At 37.7% G+C, this 27,298-nt stretch overlaps 4 protein-coding genes and 1 pseudogene across 4 annotated transcripts; 3 read left to right on the top strand and 2 right to left on the bottom strand.

The window, feature by feature from the left end:
• On the top strand, positions 1-2,287 carry LOC149028526 (putative membrane-associated kinase regulator 1). The gene is given in 2 exon segments (XM_089137369.1): positions 1-821; positions 824-2,287. Coding segments are annotated over 2 exon segments (1,077 nt in total). The 5' UTR covers positions 1-100; the 3' UTR covers positions 1,180-2,287.
• Positions 2,288-5,572: 3,285 nt separating this feature from the next.
• LOC149028525 (putative galacturonosyltransferase 3) lies at positions 5,573-9,618 on the bottom strand (annotated as a pseudogene).
• A 3,213-nt stretch (positions 9,619-12,831) lies between these two features.
• On the top strand, positions 12,832-15,467 carry LOC149028524 (Tetratricopeptide repeat (TPR)-like superfamily protein). The gene has a single exon (XM_089148647.1). The coding sequence runs from the start codon at positions 13,081-13,083 to the stop codon at positions 15,067-15,069; it is 1,989 nt and encodes a 662-aa protein (XP_089004773.1). The 5' UTR covers positions 12,832-13,080; the 3' UTR covers positions 15,070-15,467.
• A 3,391-nt stretch (positions 15,468-18,858) lies between these two features.
• Positions 18,859-20,304, top strand: LOC149028523 (uncharacterized). The gene has a single exon (XM_089148638.1). The coding sequence runs from the start codon at positions 18,980-18,982 to the stop codon at positions 19,724-19,726; it is 747 nt and encodes a 248-aa protein (XP_089004764.1). The 5' UTR covers positions 18,859-18,979; the 3' UTR covers positions 19,727-20,304.
• A 1,162-nt stretch (positions 20,305-21,466) lies between these two features.
• Positions 21,467-26,811, bottom strand: LOC149028522 (Leucine-rich repeat (LRR) family protein). Its single transcript, XM_089148627.1, has 10 exons — positions 26,585-26,811; positions 25,935-26,481; positions 24,932-25,389; positions 24,335-24,470; positions 24,175-24,246; positions 24,015-24,083; positions 23,643-23,714; positions 22,169-22,240; positions 22,017-22,082; positions 21,467-21,933 (listed from the first exon to the last, which is right to left on the bottom strand). Exons 1-9 carry the CDS (start codon positions 26,739-26,741, stop codon positions 22,031-22,033), a joined length of 1,635 nt encoding a protein of 544 aa, XP_089004753.1. The 5' UTR covers positions 26,742-26,811; the 3' UTR covers positions 21,467-21,933; positions 22,017-22,030.
• Positions 26,812-27,298: the final 487 nt, after the last annotated feature.

Genomic DNA, 27,298 nt, shown 5'->3' with positions numbered 1-27,298 from the left:
GGAAGTCTCCAAACCCACCCATGTAATCTTATTTTTCTTCTGATCATCTCAAGCACTACTTCATTTTGATTTTGATAATGTAGTCGACCAAAAAACAAAGATGGGAAGAAGAAGTAAAAGAAGAGGAGAGAATAATGAATCTTGTTCTAAGTCTCTCACTCTTCCTTCCTCTCCCTCTCACTCATCCTTCTCTTCATCATCTTCTTCATCTGACTTCGAGTTCACAATCTCCATCTCTCCTCGCAAATCTTCTTCAAACCTCTGCCCTGCAGACGAACTCTTCTACAAGGGTCAACTCTTACCTCTCCATCTCTCTCCTCGTCTCTCCATGTTTCGAACACTCTTGCTTTCCTCCTCCAGCACTTCCTCTTCCTCCGACACCACCAGTTCCACCACCGCTTCTCGTGACTCCTCCGGCAGTTCCAACGATTCTCACTCCTCATACTCCAGCGATCTGGGCTTACTCGCGGAATGCGATTCTTCTCGACCGAGTTCTGTTACCGAGGAAGACGAGTTCAAGCGACTCACTACTGGCCAGAATCATCAACAAAGCAAGATAAAGTCGTCCAAGTACTTCTCTTTGTCGAGATTCTCTTCTGTGTTCCGCAAGAACAGAGATCAAGAAAACGTGTCAATGCCGGAACCTTCAGCCAAGAAGATGAACTCATCGGCAAAGGACGTGTTTCGTAAGTATTTAAAGAAGGTGAAGCCTTTGTATGAGAAGCTTTCACAGAAGCAGCAACAGCAGCAGCAGCAGCAGCAGCAGCAGCAGCAGCAGCAGAAGATGACTACGGTTGTGAGTACTGAGGAATCCATCGGAAAATGCAGACAAGCCTCCGCCGCGTTCCAGCCTCCGCCGCAGTAGTTTCGAACACAAGGAAGGAGAGCAGCAGTGGTGTGAGTAGTCGTCATGTATTCTCTCATTCATTCTCTGGAAATCTGAGTCTGAGATACCCACGAAGGAGAAGCTACATCTCGAGCTGTCCTTCATCGATGCGTTCGTCGCCGAATCATTCCGGAGTTCTCAGTCGAAGCTGCGGCGTGGTCAATGGGAGTGACGGGGCCGGTAGTACTGGAACCAAGTACTCAGATCCATCTTCAATGGAGGAACTGCATAACGCGATTCAAGGTGCAATTGCCCATTGCAAGAACTCCATGGCCCAGAAGGTGAGTGACTAAGGAGATCTGATAAAAAAGCTAAGCTTAATTAGTTCTTCTAATCTTGGCATATATGCATTAAAATTTAAAAATTTGTTGTACTAGATCTCTTTTAGTCTCGATCGATTTGCTCTAATTTTTGGCTTTTGCCAAATTCAATTATGGGATATCGAAGGAAGTCAGAGATTTATCGAGTGTAGGGTTTGCTGCTAAAGTTAATAATTATGATTAGTTATCATCACTAAAAGATATGATAAGGATATCATTTGGCAATTATATATCGGATCTCGATCCTGTGTGAGTTCTTCACTGCTTCTTGTTCGTCTTCGTCCTATCATTTTGAATGGTCGATTCCATCTCTGTGTCTTGTCTGTGATATTTAAATGCATTTCCGGGTCAGCGGGAGATCCTCCATGTGCGATTGTGCATATGGAGGTGGCAGGGCCGCAGGGGATATTAATGGATCAATGCCCAGCTCTCCTCTCTGGTGTGCTCTACTTGGACGTTTCTGAAATTTTTTTTTTGTTTTCTAATGCTTGCTAGAGTGGGGTCATAAGCTTTATACACCGTACACCTGCCGCCAAATCAAGATGTCCGGATTCCAATTCGGAATCGGACGGGAGAGAAACGACAATATTAGACTGAATTTTCGGAAGGGTAAATATGGTAACTACAAAAATATACAGCTGTAGTCTGTAGATGCGTAGGGACACCGACGTTTACGTGTCAGGTGTTGGTTGGGAGCGAACTTTCCTGCGGGATTAGCTCAAATTCCAAGGAACAGGTTATGAATGAGAGATGAGTTTTTGGACTTTTCTAACGAACGATATAGATTAAACAATATTCTCAATAGACGGTGGATGGTCTTTAAGATGTGAGCTGATTGAGACGCGTAGTTCATTTTTCTGTTCTTTCTTTCTTTTCGTGGTAGTTGCCGCATATCGGTTTTATCAATCTTGAATGGTGGGCCCCGTAGGATACAGTACGTACGGCCCATCAATTCAAGGAATCTGGACTCCGGATCTGTTATCCGCGATCTGAACGGGCCAGATACGACAAAACTAGCAACTAGAGTGTTTTATGACTTTATCTACTTATCTTATCCATGCTACTAGTCTACTATAGTATATTAAAAAAAAAAAAAAAAACCATGTCGAAGGAATTTATTATTTTTTTTTTTTTGTAGAACACAATTTTTCTAAGACTCATATGAAGCTATAAGATGAGATGAACTCATGAACAATAAACGATTTAACTTATCATGCACATGATAAATAGGGCCTATGGAAAACGAAAAAAAATTAGGTAATAACAGAGGAAGCGAGATGCTTGATCATTAGTTGTGTAGCGTTAGATGGCTAGATTCGATCTGGATCTTGGATACAATCAAAAAGTTCTTTCAAGTCCGATTGTACTCCTAGATGACCAATGGCACAAGGTTGAGTAAAGGCAAAGGTTTTACATTCATGGCATATTCTCGCAAGCATGAGCTTAGGAACTTATGAGCATGAAACACTTTTAGCAATCGAAATTACTTTAGTCATGCGCATGACCGTTAAGTGAGATTTTGATCCAACGGCCCAAAGTGTTTGGCTTAATGCGCAAGACTCAAGCAAAGTCCTTTAGCAATGCACCTCTTGCATCTCTAAATATAGAACAACACATATGTTGTCTTGCCGTACGCATAACAGTGGGCACAATCCACCTTCACATTGCAAATTTTTAATAGTTTTCATCTTTGAGAAAGATTGCCAGAGACATTAGGGTATGGAAGAAAAAATTCTTCAGCCAAAAGCTGGTCTACACTCTACACTAACACACCTTTATAATGGCTTCAAATATTTGGCTGGTCTACACTCTACACTAACACACCTTTATAATGGCATCAAATACTTTATGGGAAAATTTTAGACACACTTCAATTCTCAAAAAAAATTGATGAAAATCACAAACACCTCTAAACTATGACAATAGCAATAATTTCACGAAATATAGTCATCTCTTAGGCGGAAACAAAACCCCCTCAAAATGTCAGTTACATTGACACAAAAGACCAATTCCATCAGCAAATTCAGTTAACTCAAGACTAAATAATCTCATAATTCTAAAATTACCCTTAATTTGTTGTGATTTTACAGTGTTATGCTTATTAAAACGATTCCTAATTTTGTCTTCTATCTTCCTTCATGAGTTTGTTCTTCTTCCTTCTTTGTCATTTTATTCACTAAAATGTCATTTTATTAAATTAAGAATAGAAGAAAAAAAAATTACCCTTAATTTGTTGTGATTTTACCCTTTTTTTGTGATTTTAAAGTGTTATACTTATAAAAAACAAATCCTAATTTCATCTTCTATCTTCCTTCATGAGTTTCTTCTTCATCCTTCTTTGTCATTTTTTTTTCACTAAAATGTCATTTATTAAATTAATTATCCTTCATCATTTGATATATAAACTCATGAAATATGGTCTATATATATATATATATGAAAGATTAAGAGAGTGAGATTTTTGAAATTATTTTATGAGATATCTCGATATGCAATAAATAAAGACAAACACAAGAGAACAAGTGATAATTTTTCGGGGAGAATGGTATGCATCCCAGTTAAATAAAAGATAAAACCTTGCCTTCTACGGTCTTTAAATTGAATTCTAATTGACTATTGGGAAAATTATTTTCAAATTCAATATCCTAGTTGAGACTTAGGGATAATAAAGTGAAATGTTTTTCTTTCTCTCCAAAAATATAAAAAAAAGAGTTAAATACCCATAACCTCAAATGTTCAAAAAAAAATTTCTAATAAGTAATAACTTATGTTCAAAGAGGGGTCATCGCATTGAAGTCTAGATTTTTTAAATTTCTGTTTTGGTGATTGTTTAACATTCTAAATAGTAATGGGACAATATTGCTTTTCTTGCCCTGTTTAATTTCTAGATAAGTTAAAAAGTCAAGAGGTTTATCGTTCAAGAACTACCCAAAGAAAACTAAAGGAAGTGCAACTTTTGTATTTTACGGACAACATTGTAACACCGCAATGTTGTAATCAAATCTAAAAAATGAATACAAAGGTAACTATGATCAAATTACTTTCTGTGGATGAAAAGAATATGCTTGAAGAAAATTGATGGTTTTTTAGAACAACTCAGCAAGATCTCTCTAATTGTAAGTAGACAGATCCAATTATTGTAGAGGAGCAAAGATAAAATACAAAGTAAGAAGGCAATAAAAGGAAAAAGAATAAATATCTTACAAAATTAAATTATTAATAAAAACACAAACCTCATAGTCGTAGTCCACGACGTTGCTCATTGAGGCCAAGTTTTCCCATAGCTAGTGGTGGTGAGGTTGGAGCCTATGAGGGAAAAATAGTGGAAAGGAGATCCGGGAGAGGAGAGAGAATAAGTTGGAGGGATAAATGAACGGTGATTGGCAAATTCCTTATTCGTAGGAGCTAAAAAATAGTGTGGGTAAGAATGACATGAATGAATGAATTTTTTAAACTGGAGAGAGCTCCAAACGAAAACAGAAAATCTGGGGTTAGCTCATCCATTGAATGAATATCAAATAAAGTATGGAAATAGCTCTACAAAATACAATGTGATCCGTATTACCATTTTTTTAGTTAGTTTGGATTAAAAATGATCATACCTAGAAATGAAAGAAAACATGGAGAGCAATTTTGTTAATCTGAATCTTGAAGGGAATGTTGCTAATTTGGATATCATGCAGATCCTTTGGACGTGTGGCAATAGCCCTAATTAGTTAGTCTGGAAACCTTTTATGATGAAGAGCCATTTCATTATTAATGCATCACATTTTACTTGAAAGTGGTAACCTGATAAAGATATCAGGTGGTGGATATCGAAGAGATGGCAAATTAGTTCGAAGGAATAGTTTTTTTATTTATATTTTTGGGCGGGGGTAAAGCTCCGGGTTATCATTTGGTTGCATGTTCGCATAATATTTGGTTTGCTGTGCAGTAATGATGTGCGGTGGATGGGATGGTGTAATCGTATTTGGAGCTTTGTCTTTTTTAAAGAAAATGGACGAGAATTGCAACAAATACGAGATTCTTCTCTTCTTGAGTCCCGGTTAGGAAGATATGTATTGTATCCTCGAGTTTGGGACATGGGTTTCTTCCCCTTTTTTTGGGGGGTGGGGATGGGGGTGCGGACTGGGTTTGTTGTGTATGAGCAAAAAAAAAAATTTTATAAGGGCTTAGGTACTTGGGTCAGGTTTAGTTGGTTTATGTTATTGAAATTAAAGAACTATTTGAGATGATTTACTCTTCCTAATAAAATATCCAAGAATGACTCTTGGTAATGTTCCCAAAATAGAAAAGGCTAAAGAAGACAAGTGGACAATAGGCAGCTTGTACAAATGATATTAGTGCAGTCTGGATAAATATTGTGTCATCTAAGTAGGAAGAAAACAAACAGTGGAGAAAGGCCCAAAACAAAAGAATGACACCTCCTTACCATATCTTGCCAATGGTGATATATTCCACTGATATCTCATTTTCTCCACACCTTCAAGTCAAAAATATTCATTCCAAATGACCACCCACATGCATTTGGATCAAAATTTTGAGAGATCTTCGGGTTAGAGAAGTTGAGATACTTGTCAAACTGATGGAAGCCCTCTTTACAAGTCTCCAATGCTCCATTCACCATTCCTTGCAAGTCAATAGACCAAAGAGGAGTCAAATCTTTCTAAACCACAATATCATCATTGAGAAAGAGGATCTTGTCTAGTTTTGGGTAAACTTCAAGAAGGTAGAACTTTCAATGGTTTAGCATTGACTAGTATTTGGGATTTCTATATTTGAGATTATTAGCACCAGCAGAAAGGGAGGAAGGGTGATTAGCCTTGAAACAAAATTCTTTTATTCTCGTAGATTCAAGCTGACATAGAATTGGACAAAAAGAGGAATTGAGCCACTTGAAATCATCAACATTCTCAACTTGGGATTGTTGGAACTGCAGGAGAATTGATAAGGAACCACATCTTCATGGCAGCAAAGTTCAGCTTATCAATGACTATATGGAACACATGCTTCTCTGGTTCCTTTGCATTTAACACTGAAGAATTGATTACTACAGATGTTGCAAGTACATTGTCAGAGAAAATGGCATAATGGTAGAGAGAAGGATTTCAAGTTTGTCTTTGTCTACTTCCCTACTTCCACGATCCAGCAAGAAATAATCAGTTGTCAGAAGTAATGGGAGACAATGCAATGGCGTGGGAACTATCTTTGTAGCAAGCTGGATCAAGAATGCACTTTTCCTTTTCATCTCATTTATGTTCCGGTTACAACTCTTCGTTATATTTAGAATCGAAAATTTCAAAGTTACTCCTTGAGAACCAGGTTTTTCTACAACCTTCAGAAATCTATCCAAAACTCAAATCTCAATTCCAATCTTATAACTAATATACTACAAGTAAACTTAAGAAAATAATATGAAAGCCATTAAAAACTTGACTTCAAAAAAGTCCTGCTGATGTCAGCAAACTCTAACAAAGACATTGAAATTAAAATACAAATTACAAACAGAATTAAAGTGCCACCAATTGGCAGTCTCTGCTTAGAACTCTGAGGGTTGGATTCACTTCAGAGTTACATTTGATAGCAGTATCCACAAAAATGGTTCCACAACAAGTGCAATCATTATTGTGCAATCTCTACAATTTTGATACACTATTCTAAACTACTCTCCAATGACAACCATAAAATCCTAGAATTTGAGGGTCATGAATCATGACTCCAAAGTGAAAAAATTAAGGGTAAATCCCCAATGTCTGATCATCGCAGCCTCATCGTAGCCACAAGGCCTGTAAGACGAACTCCAATGGGAAAGGGAGGAATGCTAAGGAACAAAAAGTATCGCTTTTCACTGATGGCACAGGCCATGTTGGACCCTTCTATCCATGAGCATTCTTTTACCGTATTCTAGCACAATTGCCGAGATACTCATGGTTGGGACCTAAAAGCATATGAAAATTCAGAGGAAATTCAATGGCAAATAGCAAAGAACTAATGAACAAAAATAAAGAAACAAGTTTTGCATCAAGTAATAAACTTCAATTATAGGATAGACATCCGTGAGAAATTTAATTCTATAAAAGAAGATGAGAAACACTTCCCTTCCCACTAAGCAACAAGATACAAAAACAACTATGGTTTCGTAATGAAGCCAAACAGGTGGCTACACTGCCTTCCCTAATAACACTATCACAAAGGGCCCAAGGAAGGGGAAGGAAAAAGAAAAGACAATTACTTAGGTAGCCCCTATGGAGCATTGTCTAGAACTAAGTTGCTAAATCTAACTGCATGATACATGTAGCACTCTTGGATTGTCAACATCTCAAATTACGTGGTGCATTTCACTCATATGACCAATAGTTGGTGCTTGCTTATGGTCTATTGACAGCCTTTCTGAAACAGAAGGTTGATAAGGCAATTCTAACCGAATAGAGTATCATGTTTAAAGCCAAGGTCAGTAACTATGATTCTGCTTGAATCTCACACATTTGCCTAAGTATAATCAGTCGTTTACACCATGATTGAGATTGACCTATTCCACCCACCCCAGCCCCATTGGACTGCCTTAAGTCGTAGAGTGACTAAAGATGAATTTATTTCCCATCAATGCTGCCTATCAGATGACCTCCAAGATTAAATTTGTTTACCTTGTATCATGGCTTTGAACAATGGCAAAGCACAAAACAGCAGGCAGCACTGACTATATAAGATGCAGTGACAAAATGCTAAAATTGAACTCCTAGAAACCTTGTACAACACTTTCTTTGAAAAACCAAACTGAAAATGTGTAGTTTTATGATCATAATACAACTTACCATGCCATAATCTGTGATAATCATTGAGACATAATCTGAAGGTGTTACATCATACCTATAATTGTCAAACCAAGTAAAAAGTTAATATCAAAACCAGCTATTTGAAATAAAGCTCAAAAGAGTTTTAGCATAAGACATGTAATCACTTACATACGATTCAGAAGTTGAAGATTTTCATGACTATGGCAATTATCTAAATAGTTCACATCCTCCCTCCCATGAACTTTTGCAGTGGCATCTGGATCACTTGCAAAAATAATGGTTCCATGTGTCAAATAATATGAAGCAACTCAGATTAATGCTAAGAAAAAGTTCATAGAGAACATACCCAATTCATTAAAGCAAATTGAATCGAGCTACACCCTTTCATGAAACTAAATGAATGGTGATTGGCAAATTCCTTGTTCGTGGGAGCAAAAAAATAGTGTTGGTAAGAAAGTTGGTAAGAATGACATGAATGAATGAGTTTTTTAAAGTGGAGAGAGCTCCAAACGAAAACAGAAATTTTGGGGTTAGCTCATCCATTGAATGAATATCAAATGAAATATGGAAACAACTCTACAAAATACAAGGGATAAATGAATGGTGACTAGAAAATTCCTTGTACGTGGGAGCTAAAAAATAGTGTTGGTAAGAAAGTTGGTAAGAATGACATGAATGAATGAATTTTTTTAAACTGGAGAGAGCTCCAAATGAAAACATAAAATCTGAGGTTAGCTCATCCACTAAGGGAATCTCAATGTTGGACATGAATCTAGAGATTTCAATCTGGATTCAGTCCCGTTTGGTTGTAAAATCTCTAGTTCATGTCTGACCGTTTTGTGGGTGATCGTTTGGGGGAACGGTTTCAAAAGCTATACATTGTCTTCCAAATCTGTCGTCAATAAATTTTGGATGAATTCGTTTTCTTCTCACCAAACCTTATTTTTTTTCTCCTGTTTGGTCTGATTTGTCTCTGTTTGTCTCCGCTCTGTCCCTTGTCTCATGAAGTATGGAAACAGCTCTAGAATACAATGTGGTCCATGTTACCATTTTCTTAGTTAGTTAATTTTTGGATTACAAATTATCATACCCACAAAGGAAGGAAACCATGAAGAGCAATTTTGTTAATCTGAAAATCTTTCTCATTATATCTTTGACGTTGATTTTCAGTCAATTTTGTTGCTGCCATTGTATTCTAAAGAAAGAAGTCAATAAATGAATAGATTAAAAAAAAATTAAAAAAAAAAACCTGAAATAAAGAAAGTTGGTAAAAATGACATGAATGAATGGATTCAAAAATCTAGCCCCATATACTTGAGATTTCTATATTTGAGGGGGGAAGAGGACAAGAGAGCAAAGGGGGGAAAAAGGAGGAAGGGGAAAACTTGAAAACCAAACATAAGTTCTTTAGAAGATCAAAATTAATTATTCAAAGCCAAAAGGCTCCTGCTTTCTTCAAGATTGGAATTAGGTCTCCAGAGATATGGGCATTCATGAGACGATCCAACCTTCCAAAAAGCTTCCCTCTAATGAATACGAAAGGAAAAGCCACCATTGCAGCAGTAGAAGCTATGGAGCTAAATTCATCAACAACACAAGACTCATTGTTCTCATCCATACACAACTGTCTTCGCTCCTAACCCAACTAATAGATGAAATTGACGGAAGAGGAACTAAGACCCACCAGTTCTATTTAAAAGAACTATAGTTCCTTAACACCTCAACTTCCGAAGGCACAATAGATGGAAGAGGACAAGAGAGCAACTCGATTTTGGTAGAGTGATGTTAGTGTTTGAGAGTGAGAAAAGAAGCAGAAAACATGGTTTTAAAAAAAGAAAAGATATTGCATTGATCATTAAGTGGACCTGCATACAAATGAAGAGAATGAAGTCTTTGATGATCTGAAAGAATACTCTAGCAACTACAACCTTATTCTAAAGCTTATTAAGTGTAAATGCTATGACGGACTGTGACGAAGAGACCAAACCCTAAATAGTAATTCTACGCCTACACTTCCAAGATTAAATCCTTCTAAAGATAGTCGGATGATAGATTTAGCGGTTCAGGGTACAAAATACAGAAAAAGAATGAAGTCAAATGTATTCAATATCATCTCATCAATGCAGTCCTCAAATTATTCAACAGAACAACTGAAAGCAATCACAAACAAAGGGTGTGTAAGTTTGAAATAATAAATTGCAAAATCATATCAGAACAAAAAATACAACAGTGCAAATGAAAGAATGATAGTTGGCAAAGTAAACAACATAACACCTACCATCCCAATTAACGTTTCAAGTTTGTTTTTCACATTCTATTGGATGTTGGCTTACTTCAAATTGATATAAGCAATGCAAACAGATTGGAAAGACGAATGGAAGAAAGCAGTGAACCCCATCAAGGCAATGTGTTAGTAGTGTAAGAAGGACAAACCAAATTGCTCAGAATCGGCAACATCACTTATCCAAAATAGTAAACTAAAATACCTATACTGGATAGATAGAGCTCTAGCGCTAGCAGTCAACTATGTAAAAACAAGTGTTTCCAAATAAATGGACCAGCCAACCAAACCCTGTTTTGACATTCAACTTGGTAAAGCATTGTACATTGCCAAGGCATGCCCCATAAACTGAAAACTCAAATTTCTTGATTACAAACAAACATGTTATGATAAACCTGATTTTGCCAATCTTTTTCTCCCCTAAGACTGTCACAAAGAACAGTAGCAACTAGATACACCAAATCCAATAAATGCCCGATAAACTTAAAGTAATAATTAATAATGTACATACACTTAACACCTCCATGTAGAGAAAAGCCAAGAGTAACGAAAGCAGAAGCACCAAGCATCTATCTCTAAGAAGAATTCCTAGGCCCTTCCCATAAATTTACAATGATTCCCCAACACATATGGAGGTTCAGAAGCACGGGTTATCTAGTGAGTACAAAATTGACTATCACAAAGAATTGCAAAAGGTTTATTGAAGAAATAATACACTCAAATGTTCAAAAGGTACATAAATTGCTAACATATTGAACCTGGAGTCCTTAATTGGATCTGTAGATAATTGAGAAGCTTTTAGTAGTCAAGACTGATCAAGGGAGATTGAGAGAGATCGTGCTTCTCCACTGGAAGTTCAAGAAACATCAAATCAAACAAAATAAAGTGGAAAAAGAAAGCAAAAACATGGTGATGCGTCTAGAAATTGTTAAGCCTCCGGATCTATGAAGATGATCTACAAAACAGGGTTAAAAGTGGCTTGACGGCTAGGGTCGAGAGGCCACCTCCGAAGCTTAAGTCAGTCGCTGAATTGATCACAATGTCGTGGCTGAATGCAGAGTCTAAAAATGAATACGAATAGTAGGGAAGTGATCCAGATACCTTTGGAGTGAGCGGATCACTCGTTTATATAGACGTTACCTCCAATTTTGGACCGTTAAGTGAATTCTCGATCTCTTCAGATGACCGTCCGATCGTAGGGTTTTGCCCTAGATATTCGGTGTGCAAGTAGTTATTGTTCTTAGCACGATTCCCTCTCCGTCTTGACAATAGTTGGTACCTACAAGTTAGCTCTGCCTACCGCAAGATTCGGGAGGTCGTTCGTGACTGATAGCAATAGTGTGGCGCCCTCATCCGATTGTGAGATTAGGTTAAGGTGGGTCCCGATTGTGGTCTAACAGGGACAGAAGGTTCGAACCCGGTCCGACGGGTTCGGTACAATTTTCTTCATATCACATGGCCTCAGCCTTCAGCTCGACCACACTATCAAAACCCTTAACCACGAAAACAAAGAATCAGGACAGGGCGTACCGTCGTAATTGATGCCATCTTAGAAACTGGGAGAGGCTGCAGACGAATGCAGGGGTTGAAAACGAAGGAACTGAACAACTTTGGCACCGGAGATTGAGAGATCGAGAGATCGAGGGAGAGAGAGACAAATTGAGAGAAATCGAGAGAGAGAGATTGAGATCGATCGAACAGTTTAATAATGAGAGAGATCGAGAGACAGTTTGAGAGAAATTGAGAGACGTCGTGAGAGGAGATTGTGAGAGATCGAGAGGGATTAAAATTAATGATAAATTGATAATCACTCATGACTAAAATGTCCAAATTATCCTTGCAAAAATAAGTAAAGAAACAAAAATAGTACAACATTAGTGGTATTTGGGAAGAAGGAAAAAAAAAGGACAGAAAGATCCAAAAAAGATTTGCAATGAAAGAGGAGTACATGTTTTTATATAGTAGCATGATATGTCAATTATTCTAACCAACTAATGGTTCTAGCAACAAAAAACAGAGTGCCAATTTCACATAGTTTTGAGATGTTTATATATCTTTGGTTAAAACTTAAAAGTCAGCATTGAATAGACAATTGCACATTTGAAACAGCCGCTCTAATGAGCATGGGATTAGATTGAGAAATGTACGCTTTCCATTTTCAAACCTATGCCTAATCATTTGATGATTCCAAGGACAATCAAAAGATACAAGTCACCCAATCTCCCATGGGGATAGTTGAGCGGTTAATAATCCAATCTCCCATGGGGAGGTCTTGGGTTCCCACCCAGTTCAAAATATAAATAAATACAAGTCACCCAGAGAGAGATGTGATGATTTCGAACATGATTGAATTTCCTTATACCAACAAATGTAAATCATGTTAGATTCAAATTGGCAACAGTCATTATTTGCGAGATTCAAATCTTCTTCACCCAACTTGTTTGTGCCCTAATCTCTCACACTCACATAAGGCCTAATATAAAGTCTGCTTGTGTCAAAAATTATATGAGTGTAGGAGAATGGTGGCATGGACAAGTTGGATGGAGAAAATCTCCACCCCTCCTTACTTTTGATTTTACTTTGGGAGGAGCGTTGCTCCCAGCAATCTGAAGAAAATTTGAACAATCCAAGATTTAATCCGAACCCCAAATTAAATCTGAACCGTATTGCTCCAAATTGGGTTGGTTGCTTCAATTGATCTGAAGACCGTTATTAAGTCCTTCCGAACTTCTACGCCCCTCCCTAAGAAGAAAAATAAAAAGAAAAAATCCTTTCGAACAGTGAGGGTCTGTTTCATGGATGAAATCGAGATGGGTAGTGAGCAGTTTCAACTATCAGTTTACCTCATCTCTGTTGTCCTCTTTCTTGAGAAACAGATGCCTGAGTTTACGAAAGTTTTCTCTATATACGACAAATGGTGGCATTGCCGTCAATTATGCGGCCACAAGCCGCCTTCTTTCCCTATGTGGAAGAGAAGGTCATCTGGGTGTCGGGTCTTCTCTCCATGCCTACATCATAAAGCATTCTGAACATTTCGATTTCAGAGATCACTGTAATATCCGGAATGTTCTTGTTGTTTGGAATTCCCTTGTCTTTATGTACTCAAATTGTGGCAAGTTGTACTGCGCGGCCAAGGTGTTCGATCGAATGCCGATTAAAGATACCATTTCATGGAATTCGCTTATATCAGGTTATTTGAGGATTGAAGAATTTGAAACGGGATTCAGGTTCTTTAAGAGAATGCATAGTTCGGGTGATTTCCAATTTGACACTGCAACTCTGACTGCTGTTTTATCTGCATGTGAAAAAGCCGATCTTCTATCTGTGATTAAGTTGATACATTGTTTGGCATTTTTAAGTGGGTATGAGCAGGAAACTCCAGTTGCAAATGCTTTGATTACTTCCTATTTCAAATGTGGATGCGACAACTCAGGAAGGAGGGTGTTTGATGAGTTGTCTGACAGGAATATCATCACTTGGACTGCTATGATCTCAGGCCTTGCTCAAAGACATTTTTATGAGGAGAGTTTAAAATTTTTCTCGAAGATGCGCTCTGGATCAGTAGTGCCTAATTCTTTGACTTACACAAGCTTGCTTTTGGCATGCTCTGGTTTACGGGCTCTGGATGAAGGGCGTCAATTACATGGACTTGTCCTGAAATCAGGATTTCAGTCAGATTTGTGCATTGAAAGTGCACTAATGGATATTTATTCCAAATGTAATAGCATGGAAGATGCATGCCAGATTTTTGAGGCCGCTGAGATGCTGGATGAGGTTTCTTTGACTGTGATCCTCGTGGGTCTTGCTCAAAATGGATTCGAAGAAGAAGCTGTCCAGTTTTTTGTGAAGATGGTGAAGCTGGGCGTTGTGATTGACCCAAACATGGTTTCTGCCATTCTTGGGGCTTTTGGCATGGATACAACACTGGCTTTTGGCAGACAAATTCACTCCTTTGTTATAAAGAAAAACTTTGGGGTTAATGTATTTGTAAGCAATGGTCTCATCAACATGTATTCTAAGTGTGGGAATTTGGAAGAGTCTGTTGAAGTCTTTCATCAGACAGTCCACAAAAATTCAGTCTCCTGGAATTCCATTATTGCAGCCTTTGCACGTCATGGCCATGGCCTTGAAGCACTTCAATTGTATGACAAGATGCAACTTGAAGGTGTGGAGCCAACAGATGTTACATTTCTATCATTACTTCATGCCTGTAGTCACATTGGATCAGTTGAAAAGGGCATGGAGTTCTTGGATTTGATGACTAACCTCCATGGATTTAGTCCAAGGACGGAGCATTATGCTTGTGTAGTAGACTTGTTGGGCCGGGCAGGATGTTTGAATGAAGCTAAGAGATTCATTGAGGGGCTGCAAGTGGATCCTGGTGTGCTAACGTGGCAAGCATTGTTAGGTGCCTGTAGCATTCATGGGGATTCAACTATTGGGAGATATGCAGCTGACCACTTGCTTTTGGCTGCACCTGAGAGCCCTACACCATATGTTTTGATGGCAAACATATACTCATCTGAAGGTAGATTGGAAGAGAGAGCTAAGGTTATCAAGAAAATGAAGGAGATGAAGGTAAAGAAAGAGGCAGGAGTGAGTTGGATAGAACTCGAGAAGAAGGTTCATAGCTTTGTTGTAGCAGATAGGACTCATCCACAAAGTGAGATCATCTATGATGTTTTGGAACAGTTGATTAGGCTCATGAATGACGAAGGATATGTGCCAGATGACAGCTTTTTGCATTATGATTTGGATCAAGATTGCAGACAGTTTTGTAGAAGCTAAGTAGAAACATTGTCTTATTTTAATGTCTTAACTAGTATCAAAAATCCACAGGGGGAATGCTAGGGAAAATTAAATTAAGGTTTGCAATACAGTCCATGTTCCATAAACTAATAGCCTCTGAAGACAAATTTAGTTTCAGAAAAATGAGTGTACAGGTTCAAGTGGCGGGCCTGGATTGGAGAATTGATAACAGTATGAACCAAATTGAGCCTGAGCCCAGTTGTTTGGTATTCTTATAAATGAGAATGTTGTCATTTATTCATAAACCCATTGATTATGTGGTTGTTTCTGATGTTCAATAGAGTTCCAGTACATTGCAATCCAATACTAAATTATTTGTAGGACCAAAATGTTACTTCATTCAAGTTTCTAATTGGAAATCTGCCTACACTTGGTGAAAGTCCTTACAACCTGTGGATTAAAATCCATTGGTGAGACTCATTAATGATTAATATGTAGTTTTCTATCCAATGTATTACAACCAGTATCATGTGAACCTCATTGAAGGTCGTGCACTCGTGCTTGATATGTTGGTCAAGTCTTCACATGCTGAAGGTCTCAAGGCTTGGAATGCTAAAATTGGAGCTGGGCTTTGTGCACTGGATATGACGTTCTTATCATGTGGACCTCATTGAATGCATTTCCTTCCAAGAATACCAGCTGATTTTGACTGATAAGAAAACAATGGTACCTTAACCATTTTCCCATTGTAATTTTCACATTTGGATACTTCTTTTGTTGCATGGTTTTCCCCTCTTCTTCTGCTTCTGATTATCTGATATATTGATTCAATCAATTATGTTAATAACACTCAATTTTTGATGGGGTGCTCTTTTTTAACCCAAATATTATCTGGGACCAGGTGAAACGCCTAGAATTTTATTGATAGACACTGAAAATCTTTTTTCTTCTTTTTTTGATGGTTTCTTGTCAAATAATTCTCCTGACATTGGCTCCATTATTTGGTTCAGATGTCTTCATCCTTCTTCAATGAGAACTGGGGATTCACTGGTTTCCACTGCCCCAAGCAGGTTTGAAGATTTTAAAGACTAACTCAAAACCTGGGGAATCTGTATTAATTGACTGCTTAGTAAATTTTGTATTTCATCTACCCTTCTTGATTACATGGTTTAGCAGGATAAATGGTTCCTTAATTTTTAGACGAATGACCTGATATTGGTTCTTCAAACTGATATTGTGAACAGCAAATTGAGGGACATGCTCTTCACGAAGATGAGTCTCATGAAGCAGCAAACAGTGCCTCTTTTTTCTAGTTAAGTTTCTGTTTCCAAGCTCTTATTATTGACAGTGTACTTTGGAGTCAAACCTCCATTGTTTCTCCAACTAATTAGTGACTAATATTTAAGATGAAGCCTACAGGAAACCAGACTTGCTAACCCTCTTCTGAACAAATTCAAATGCAGGAATTGTAGTCATCTCTGGCCATGTCTGGCACTCTTGGGTCTCTCACAATGGGAGCTTTTTCCGGGTCAATGGCATCTGGCCCCCCTCTCTTACAAAGCTGTTACACTTTGTGAAGGAGTGACGGATAACGTAGTTGCTGTGAACTGGTCCCTAGCACCTCTTTTTCTGCTGAGATTCTCTGTTTCTAAGAGTAAGTTTTAAGGCTTTAAGCTGTATCTGCCAGTATCCACCATTGGTGGATTAAATGCAACCCATCAAAAAGAATTAGTTGAATTATTATTCTTGTCTCCCCTTCTTCTACTCTCTTTCTTTTTCTTCTCCCAATTATAGATTATCCTTATTCTCTTTGTAATCAGACATGGTTACAGAGAGAGGGAGTAGGTAAGGAGTAATCTATTTCTCACGACCTGACATGGATCAAATAACACAATAAGACAATTACAACGTATAAATCAAATAAATAATAATAATAATAATTTTGATGTCTATTATCTTCTCACTTTATTTTTGGAAGAAATAAGGCATGGAAGCTACACCTGCGGTTCTCAGGATTTTTTTTCTTCTTCTTTTTATTCTTTTTCCCTTTTGCTGTTCAAAATAAAAGGACCTCGGGATAAGCCAAGAGTATCATGTGGAGCAATAACTGATGACATTAATTACAAGTGATAAACAACATAACCTGAACTGTTAAAATGTTAATGACCCTCTTAATCTTTCTCTTTTTTTTGGGAACTGACCCTCTTTAATCGTTCTTCTGGATAGTTTCCCTTTACCCAATGAAGGATCACATTCTCTCCCCTCATTATCCTTTGTTTTCTTCTTGTTTTTGGTAGTAAACCTTCTTCCTCCTTCTCAAAACCCCAATATCAACTCCAAAATTACTTTGTCAACTTTATGTTCAAAAATTTTAATCTTCTACAATTTATTTTTATGTATTTTCTTGTGATACATTGACAATTTATTATCTGATGATCAGTAATAAAATCCAGTTAGGGAATAATTCTAGTATCTCCTATACCTTGTTTGAATTCTTTCTCTTCTTTCCTCATGGTGGGTCATCACACAACTACCATTCTCCATCTTTCTTTTTTCTTTCATTTTTATTATGAATGCGCAATATCGAGTTCTCACTTCATCTCTAAAATTCTCTTCTCCACATCAGACGGATAACAAATTTTCACCCGACATTAAGAGCACGGTGGAAAGAGTAAATTTCTCCTAAGTGAGACTAGAGTCTAGAGTTATTTTCCAATTAGATTTTAGTACTCATAGTCAAATAATAAATTATCAAGAGTCACAATGGTTTTTGCCAAAATTAAAAAGCCTTAACAGTGGATTAATGAGAATCAAATCCAAGTGCCAAATCCCTTTAATATTTTTGTCTTTTCTCCTCTTAGTCTGTTCTAAACTACAGAACTACAGGAAATGGAGTAGGGAAGGTGCAGGTAAGTAACGAAGCTCCAGGATATACAGATGATGATGATGACGACTTGTGATAACCAGAACCATCAGAGCTGTCATATTCTATGGGACAAAGCTCCTCGAATGTAGGACATTGAAGAGAAGTTTGCATGAGCATCACCTGTCCCTTTAAAGAAACCCTACTAAAATTTAGCATAGCTGGCCGAGAGATACTATTGGAGCTGACAAAAATCAACCCCTAGGGAGTTGAACGTGAAGCCTACTACTTATAGACTTACTCAAATGACCAAACCACCCTCCTACATCACTAATCAAAGCCTGGAAGGGTACTTCTGTCATTTCATAATAAGAATATAATTGTTTTTTAAGAAAAAAAAAAAAAGAAAATTTGGGTGCATGGGCCATCACATGGTAAGATCCATTCATAATGTGCCCACATGCTTGGGATTAGCAATCTTGTAAAGAAGTGAGAGTCAAAGCTTATCTCAAGCTCATCAACCTAATCCATTTGAATAATCCTTATAAAATAAATCTTATGCCATTGATACAGCTACAGCTAATTAATCAACCTAACTTACTAAAATACCCCTAGTCCACTCATTTTCCCCCCCCCCCTTGCTCTAATGACTTCTGTATCCATGAAGAGTTAACAAAAATTTCTATCTTTACAAAAGAAAAAAATTTGTATGAAAAGATCTCCAAACAAGACTTTTAAAGGAGACTTAAAACACCCAAATTAGGGGTGAGAAAATATTTAAAAAAATTGCAAAGCAATTCCATGCAAAATTAGAAAAACTCTTCTGTTTTACTTCCACAGGGATCCATGTGCTGTTCCCATATTCTAAACAGAGACTAGCTCACCTGTTTCAGCTTCACCAGACCATTTAGTTTTTATAATCTCACCGTCCATCATCTAACAGCCAAAGAGAAAGATTAAAAATGGAAGAAAAAGGAAACACCACCTTCACTTTATTGGACACAGATACACCCCCTTAAAAACAGGACTTAAAGACTCTTTCAGTTCAGGACACCTTCTCCAAAACACAGACACACTACTACCACCATGGTCTCACTAGAAAGTTTTCAGGCGTTCTCTAGATCTAAGGAGCTAACTTCAAGCCCTAGAATCTCTTTCTCTTCTGACTTCCTTGATGACAACAACTTCATCTCCATAAACCCAAAAGCTGAAATCAGTAGAAACCATGATGGAGAACAAGAGAAAGCATGTAAGGTGGATTTTGAGTTCCTCTCCAGCAATGCTCCCAGTGATGCCATGTTAACGGCAGATGAGCTCTTCTTTGAAGGTAAGCTGCTTCCCTTCTGGTCGGTTCATAATGCTGACAAGCTCAACAGGATTTCCCTTAAACCAAAGGAGTTGGAGGGGGTAAATGAGGAGGAGAAGGAGAATGTGAAGAAGAAGAAGAATGGGGAGGAGAACAAGGAGGAGAGTAGAATCACCTGGCTCATGGACGACGACCCATCTCCTCGGCCCCCTAACTGTACGGTTATATGGAAGGAACTACTAAAATTGAGGAAGCAGAGGCCATCTTCACTGTCACCATCTTCATCTTCTTCATCATCTTCTTCGGGCTCACTTGCAGATATGTGCTCTATGGATGACAAGAAGGAAAGGAAGGAAAAGCCATGGAACAGAGAGAAGCATGTGAAGAGGATAAAGAAAGAGTTGGAGAGAACAAGATCAGCCAGTGTTAGAATAAGGCCAATTGTCCATGTTCCCCCTTGCACTCAAACAAAGACTCATACATTCCCACCCTTGTTTTCTTTCAAGAAAGCAACTGTTGAGAGGTAAAAGCTTGTAGGATTTCAGTCAGATCGTTTTGTAGGATTTGTCCAAAATGTCTATCATTTTATTTTATTTTCATATTTAGATGAACTATGTTGACTTGTAGATTATCTATGTGTACCTCTCTGTTTTTTCCCCCTTTTGTAAGTTGAATGACATTAGCATTTTGTACCTTATCTTTTTCCAACGATGGATAGATCTAGTGAGATCTAGTGTAGAATTCAGAAAGGAAAGAATGACAGATACAGGCATTTAGGACTGCTAATTGTTGATGCCTTTTCCAGCCAATGTATGTTTTGTGTTGATAAGATGATAACAAGAATATACTTCTTGTTTAATTATGTACGATGTGTAAAACATAATAGCAGAGGTCCCAGAGATTGGGTACTTGTTATGATATTGTAAGTTGATTTAACAATGAAGATCTTCATTGGCTCATTAGGAAGTAAACTTTTTTCTGGGTGGTAACAGGATTGGAACTTCACGGCTCTGATAAGTTGGCATTGGCATTCCCAGTTTGAAATTTCAAAAAAAAACCTAACAATTTTTAATGCAGCTCTTGCTTTGGTGATAAAGGGAAAACACACAGATCCCTTGTGCAACCTTCAGTCAGAGGTTCAAGGCTTGAGGGGGAGAAGATAGAGTACTTTAGTTGAAGATATCTGTTAGTATTTACAGGACAGAAATTGCTCATTTTCAACCAATGTGAGACATACACCGAAGGCAAAAAGCAAGGTATGGTTCTGGGACCGTAAGACTTGCCTGGATGTGGAGCCCAACATTTAAAATGTCTCCTAATTAGGGGATGTTGCCATTAGACTCAGTTCTTACTGTTGGACAGGCCCTACTTAAGACATATTTTTGCTCAAAATAAGCTTGAACAGATGAGCCCAAGCATGTCTCCATTGATCTCTAAATTTAGAATTTGAAAGAGGAACTCTGTCAGTAAATCAACTGATATGGTTGATTGGGACTTTAAGCTTATTGAATCCAATCATATGAGCTATGAGGTAAATTAGGATAGCTGGGTAGTTAGGCAAATACATTTTTCACAATCTTGTCCAAGTTTGATGATGTTATTTCCTCCAACATGCTTTAACAGTGAGCAACCTTCCATCTGATAGAGATCCCCCAGAATAACCACAGGGACTGTCTTTTTCAATTTGGTTCATGACAGTTTGTTGGTGGTCAACAATTGTCGCCCAAGGTCAAGGAATCAAAACAGCCTCTCAGCAAAAATTTCTGGGATAAGGCAGCGTTGGAAAGTCCACCCCCCCCCCCCCCCCAAGAAAAAAAGAAAAAAAAGAAGAGGACTCTACTTGTTTAGAAGCCTTCAGCACCGGCTTCACCCTATTGATGTCATGATATCTAATTAACAAAAACGATGCCTGTAATATTAAAAGAAATGGCAGAACAGCTAACCACATTCTCAAGCAGTTGCAAGATGTGCAGGATAGAAGCCACAAACAATGTCAGATGAGTAAGTGGTGATTTAAGAAAATTTGTGGTTGTAAGAGGACATAAACAACAACAGAAGAATATGAGACATCAGTGATGATTTATTATGTTTTCATAAACATTGAGAAAACCTTCTCTTTGCCCCCAACTTCCCCCTGACCAGGGGTTCCAAGGAGGGAAAAATCTAAAGCCAAATTCTGATTTGACACATCAATAACAATGGCGAACGATGCTCTATTAGAAACCATGAATTAGCAAAGAACACCTAGTTATATTGTGTTTCTGTGCACTAAACTCTGCTAAGCCTTATCTCAACCACCTGGGATGGTTTAAACATTCTCTGTGATAAAACCAAATATCTGCATAAAATGCAAGTATGATTGGTACATGGTCATCCATATGATATTCCAAGTTCAAATACATTTGGGTTCTATACAAATTATGGTACAAATATGGAAGAAGGAATCAATATTTACACTAAAAAATAAATAAATCAAATGTCATTCATCTTGTTATTTCTTTCTTTCTATCAAAAACTAATGAGCTTTTGAGAGGTGTATTGGAGAATCTATGTGTAGAAAATGAATAAATTGACTATATCTAGACAATTACATCCAAACAGTTTTGTTACTTCAAATTGCTGCTAGAAGATCTCATTGGCAATCACATGGTGCTTAAGCTGGAAAACATTGGATTCTGGCTTTAATGTATTGGCATCTCTAAGCCTCTCACTTGAAAATGTCAAAGAGATGGTTCTGTAATAAATGAACACAAAATAAATGAATAAATTTTGTTAACCAGAGAATAATTTGTCAATTGAAAGAGATATGTACTTTACCTTCACCACACAAACTATGCTGCAGGAGGAGGTGATGGTGATGAAAAGCTGTTTCCAGGAGAGATCCTAAGAAACAAATAAAATGAAATTATTGTTTGATATGAAATTTAAGGTAAGATGTGTGGCGATGAATTGAGGTGGTTCACACTCACTTGAGGTTCAATCCAGGTTTTGTTTTAAGACTCTCTGGAATTTGTCCAGTCAGGTGGTTGTTTTCCAAAAATCTGAAAAACCAAAGCAATTAAAACTATGTCATGGCTAGTGTCAAAACAAGTCGCCACAATTAAGTCATTTAAATATTTGAACAAAGACAGAGAAAAATCAAGGGAAATATGCCTCCACCATATTATTTGGCTAACATACTATACATTCAAATATTGTTACCAAGATTGGTAACAAACAGTTGTAACCTTTCTCTTTCACGCTTCTAGTATAACAAATTTATAAATCTTTTAATGGACTGGGGGGGGGGGGGAAAGAGAATCTTCCCATTTCACACAACATGAAAAGTATGCAAGACAACAACAGTTGTGGCATAAAGATAAAATCTCTTTCACCCTTGAGTTAGAGAATTTTCAATGATAAGAAAAGGGCAATAAGAGTTGTAGCATAAAGATGAAATCCTTTTCACCTTGATTTAGAAAATTTTCAATGATAAGAAAAGGGCAATAACAGTTGTGGCATAAAGATGAAATCCCTTTTCTCCTTGAGTTAGAGAATTTTCAATGATAAGAAAAGGGCAATCAATAGAAGGTTACACGTTCTAAGTTCACCACTCTGGGCCTCCGGTAACAACAAGAAGCAACACAAAAGTCATACAAAGTTTGATATCATATAGATGTAAACAGACAGTGGTAAAACTCACTGTTGACCATGCAATATACTCACAAACAAGGGGTATAGTTGACAATACAATTCGCTACTGTGCAGAGGAAAATATAGACCAAATGTGGAATCGAATCAGGAACTTGACAATGACAAGTTCATTGTTAAAAAAAAATGTATTAAAGAGTTTGAAAACAATTACTTGTGATAAACAGGAAGACTTCCAGGTTGAGACATCAGAAATGGGATAAAATCATCATTAAGTGCAAACTATTAGGTCTCTTTCATTGAATCTGACTTCAATATTTACTGCTTAAGCAAACAAATCATAGAAGAGAGATGGATATAATGGCGTTAACTAGTTGTTTAAGCTAACCAAAACGCATAGTCATTAAAAAAATTTGAACATTGCAATTAGCCCTGTATTTAAGAGAGTCCAATTTGAAGCTTTGGATAGTAATAAATAAGCAGGTTATGATATGTCAGTAATACTAATGATCATGGCATAGATCAGATGACTATGAGTCTACGATAGAGCTTCTTGACCACACAACAATGAATCAGACCCTTAAGATTACAATTCATGCTTTCTTGCCCCTCCTTTTGGGGTGGTTGGTTGTTAGCTGGGGGGGAGGGGGAGGACAAAGAGGTGGGGGCAGGGGTGAAGAGGAACATAATGCCTACCAATAAATAACATATTTAGGTGGTGGCGCGGTGTTTGGTTGTTTTGGGGGGTTGGGAAAAATATAATGCCACTAATAAACTCATGTTATATGAAGAGGCCAAAAGTTAAAAACTTACAGCTCATGTAATCCTGGGATATTGCCAAGTGATGAAGGAATCTCTCCGCTCAACTGATTGTCCTCCAAATGCCTTTGAAAAATGATAGAAATAAAATAAAGGAGGTCACAACAAAACTTCACAAAAATCCACATTTCTAAAGGTGATCCAGCAAGATACTGTTTCCAACAATAGGAATATATATGGACCACTCAATCCTGAGTTATCACACACAGCAAAAGAATAGTATAGCTCGAGGATTAAAGTTTCCAAGTGTCAGATAGTACAGACTGTGGAGCCATTTAACTTCATGGCTCAAGAGCTATCATACTCACCTTTTTAATCCAAAGCTAAAAATAAAGAACACAAGGAATATGTTACCTAAAAACTTACAGTGTCTGAAGCCTCCTTAATGGGCTGAGATCAGGAACTAGCCCTGACAAATTGTTGTTTCCAAGCCAGCTGTCATTCAAAAGATGAAATAACTGATCAGAAAAATCTTTGATTCCAAACTTTCAGCATCACAAATGTCCATTGAATTTGGAGAACCTACATATCATTCAAACCAGTCAACTTGGCAATACTTGGTGATAGAGATCCTGAAAGACCCATGCTTGTAAGATTCCTGGCAAAACCACCAAATGAGTAAACAATGTCAGAAGGATTGAAACAGCAACCTAGTACAAGTCATTCTGATCAAGGTGCCAACTCACAATGCCACAACACGGATCTGAGGGCCTTCAGAGCATGAAACTCCAGTCCATGAGTACTCACGAGGGAGACAAGGATCACCACTCCAATCAAGTGGGGGATTCTGCAGACTGTTCTTCAATGTCTCCAGAGCAATTACTGTAATGGGCAATGGAAATGTGACGTCAGAAGGTAATACAAAGAAAAATTAAGAAAACAATTGACTCAGAAAAGAGGAAACCTAGCACATTCTCTTGGAGATCTCCACCCCCTTCTCTCCCTTGAAGGGGATTGCCTTTTTCTGGAACAAACACATTGGCCATGGACCAAATATTGCTCAGGAAAGGCAACTCTGTCGAAAGTGATGCAGATTACAGGGTGCCCAAGATGTTTCACAGCGGACAGTTTTTTCAAACCATTCACTGTTTTGACAACATACTTTTATTTGTTACAAATCAGTTCCTGATTGGCAAGGTCAAATTGATCCTATCTCAATTCTCAAGTTATCCATCAAATCTGTGCCAAGACAAAACAGCCCCTGGATCCTAGAAAAAGGTTTAAAATACTTCCAAGAAAATATGCCAGGTTTACTCAACAACAGAGAATGTTAGTATCCAAACCATCTCGTGTAATTGTTCTTCCTCCAAGGCGCAAGACACCAAAAATTTCCCCAGCATTGATCAAGGAACCAACATCTGATCCGGCAGACGGAGTCAAAACTATCTTTGTTTGTCCTACAAGAGGCCATCTAGTGGAGAAGACAACCACACCAAATGGAGTCACCTTCATATTGCGGTAATACTCAATTCCATTCACCGTGATATTCAACACCCTGGAGCTCCCTAGCGAGGCATTGCTATTATCCGCAAAATATAATGCAATGTAGTAGGTATCATTTGGAAGAGGTCCTGGAGGCCAGTACAACTCCATATGCTGTTTAGACATCAGTGCTGTGTCAAAAATATTCTCTGGTGGAAGGTTCCAGAAACCAGAAACAGAGACATTTCTGCTGGTTTGTATCGTTGTATTACTTTCTCCAAGTGGCTCCCAATATCGATCAAATTGGTCATCAGGAAATCTGATTATTCATGATTTCAAGCAGGAAAAAAAAATTAGATTGCTATCCTTTACTGCCTGTGAAAGAATCCCAGTTATAAAAAGAAACAAAAGAAGTGGCATCCATGAACATTGCCTATATCAGGGTCTTTCTATTTTTTTTATTTCAATGACATTATTTTGGGTTGATTCTGCTTTTCATGGATCTATTGTAAGCTCAGTTTTTAGCCATGTATTTCCTTCCCATCCTTCAACAGATCTTCAATATTTCAGGATTATAAATCAACAGAAGGGCCAGAAAAAAGAATTCAGCATTCAGATTCAGTAAAACTAACAAAATTAATTTACCTAAAAATAAAATAACAAACAAAATCACATTCATCAGTTTCATAGACCACATACTTGATAAAATTCTTATTCAAGAGATTCTTTTTTTTAAGTACATTATCACGAAGTTATCAGTGCTTCTCGAATAATTCATTACAAGAGCAAAAGAAAATGGGTAAAGCAAATCAAACCCCAAAAGAAATTAAATAATCATTTAAAGAAAGAATTGGCTGAACTTACCTGATGATTGGACCTCCATATCCAAAATTATGCCTGGCAACCAAACTGAGACCGTAATTGTCAAAATCGGTGGAATTGTAAACTGAATCTCCCAAAATCAAAAATTCCAATGCGGAGATAAATGGGTCAGAATTAGTATAGGTGTTCTGAGCAACACAAACGCTCATGGTCTTTCCCTTCGCAAGAAATACCCCTTCGTAGTAAGATGACATCCCATTGGCGTAATCATCGGTAGTGTTCACAACACTCCAAACTGTCCCATCCACAATCTGATCAAACACCGGCGGCGAATCTGCGCCGTTGACTCCCCCATAGAAGTAAGTCGTTCGAACGAGGTACTTTGCACCACGGTACACCGGAACAGCGTAGCAGAATTTCCGGTGAGAACCAGAGACAAGAGGGAAAGAGCGGAGAGTGGAGAGAATTGGAAGAAGGCCTGGAATAGATACTGTCTTGGGCAACCCAGCAGAAACGTAATTGCCGTCCGGCAGCCATTGGCGATTGTTGAATACGGATGGAACAGTGGCGCCGCAGTCGATGAGGGTACCTAGAAAATCAAGATGGGTTAATGAGAAAACTGAAATTAAGATTGAAATCGAACAAGTAAAGACAATGAAAAAGATGAAGGGATGCAGATTGAAGAAGCATACCTCTAGGAGGTGATGGTTGGCAACTTACGGCGACGAAGAGGGAGAGAGCCGCCAGTAGAGAGAGAAGTGCCATGGCTGCGTGGGGTGAGAGCTGGGATTTGAATTGATCTGGGAAGAGACGACGCAGCATAGAGAGAGAGAGAAGGGTGGAGAGCATGTCATGAAGATGAAGGCTTGGACTAAAGCTTTGAATGAGTCGTCGTTGGTGAGTTGGGAAGAAAAGAATCGATACAGAGAGGAAGGAAGTTTGGACAAGGGAAAAGGAATTTTCTCGAGAAAAGGAACGCGGGAAATGGAACGGTTAACTGTCAGTTAGTTTGTCTTAATCTTAACAAATTAAAATTCCCACCATCCAGGTGAAAAGACTACTTTGCCACTTCTTATAAAACCTCACAGTTGAATTGACTGACTATATACAAATTTTTTTTAAAAAAAATTGATAAACCATACTATATGTGCTCAAATCTGTTCCATTTAACTTTCTTGTTGTTCTTTTTTTAGGTTACACTGTAACTGGTTCCGTCACTTTTGCCCAGAAAAACCAGTTCCATCACTAGATAAGAATACATTAGATTTCCCATTGAAAGAATACTAGAAATAAATTTTAAATAAAAATTTTTTGAAGATTTTTAAAGGTCAAAGGGTATTTTAAAGGAATTAGTATGATTATTTTTAGTGGTGTGGTGTTGGTGTAAGGGAGAAAGTGGGGAGATG

Source organism: Hakea prostrata, chromosome 1 (assembly GCF_041222555.1).
Source record: "Hakea prostrata isolate BN-2017 chromosome 1, UWA_Hpros_2, whole genome shotgun sequence".
Classification (NCBI taxonomy): Eukaryota; Viridiplantae; Streptophyta; class Magnoliopsida; order Proteales; family Proteaceae; genus Hakea; species Hakea prostrata.
The sequence above is the reverse complement of the archived record's forward strand: the minus strand, read 5'-3'. Positions and strand labels throughout refer to the sequence as shown.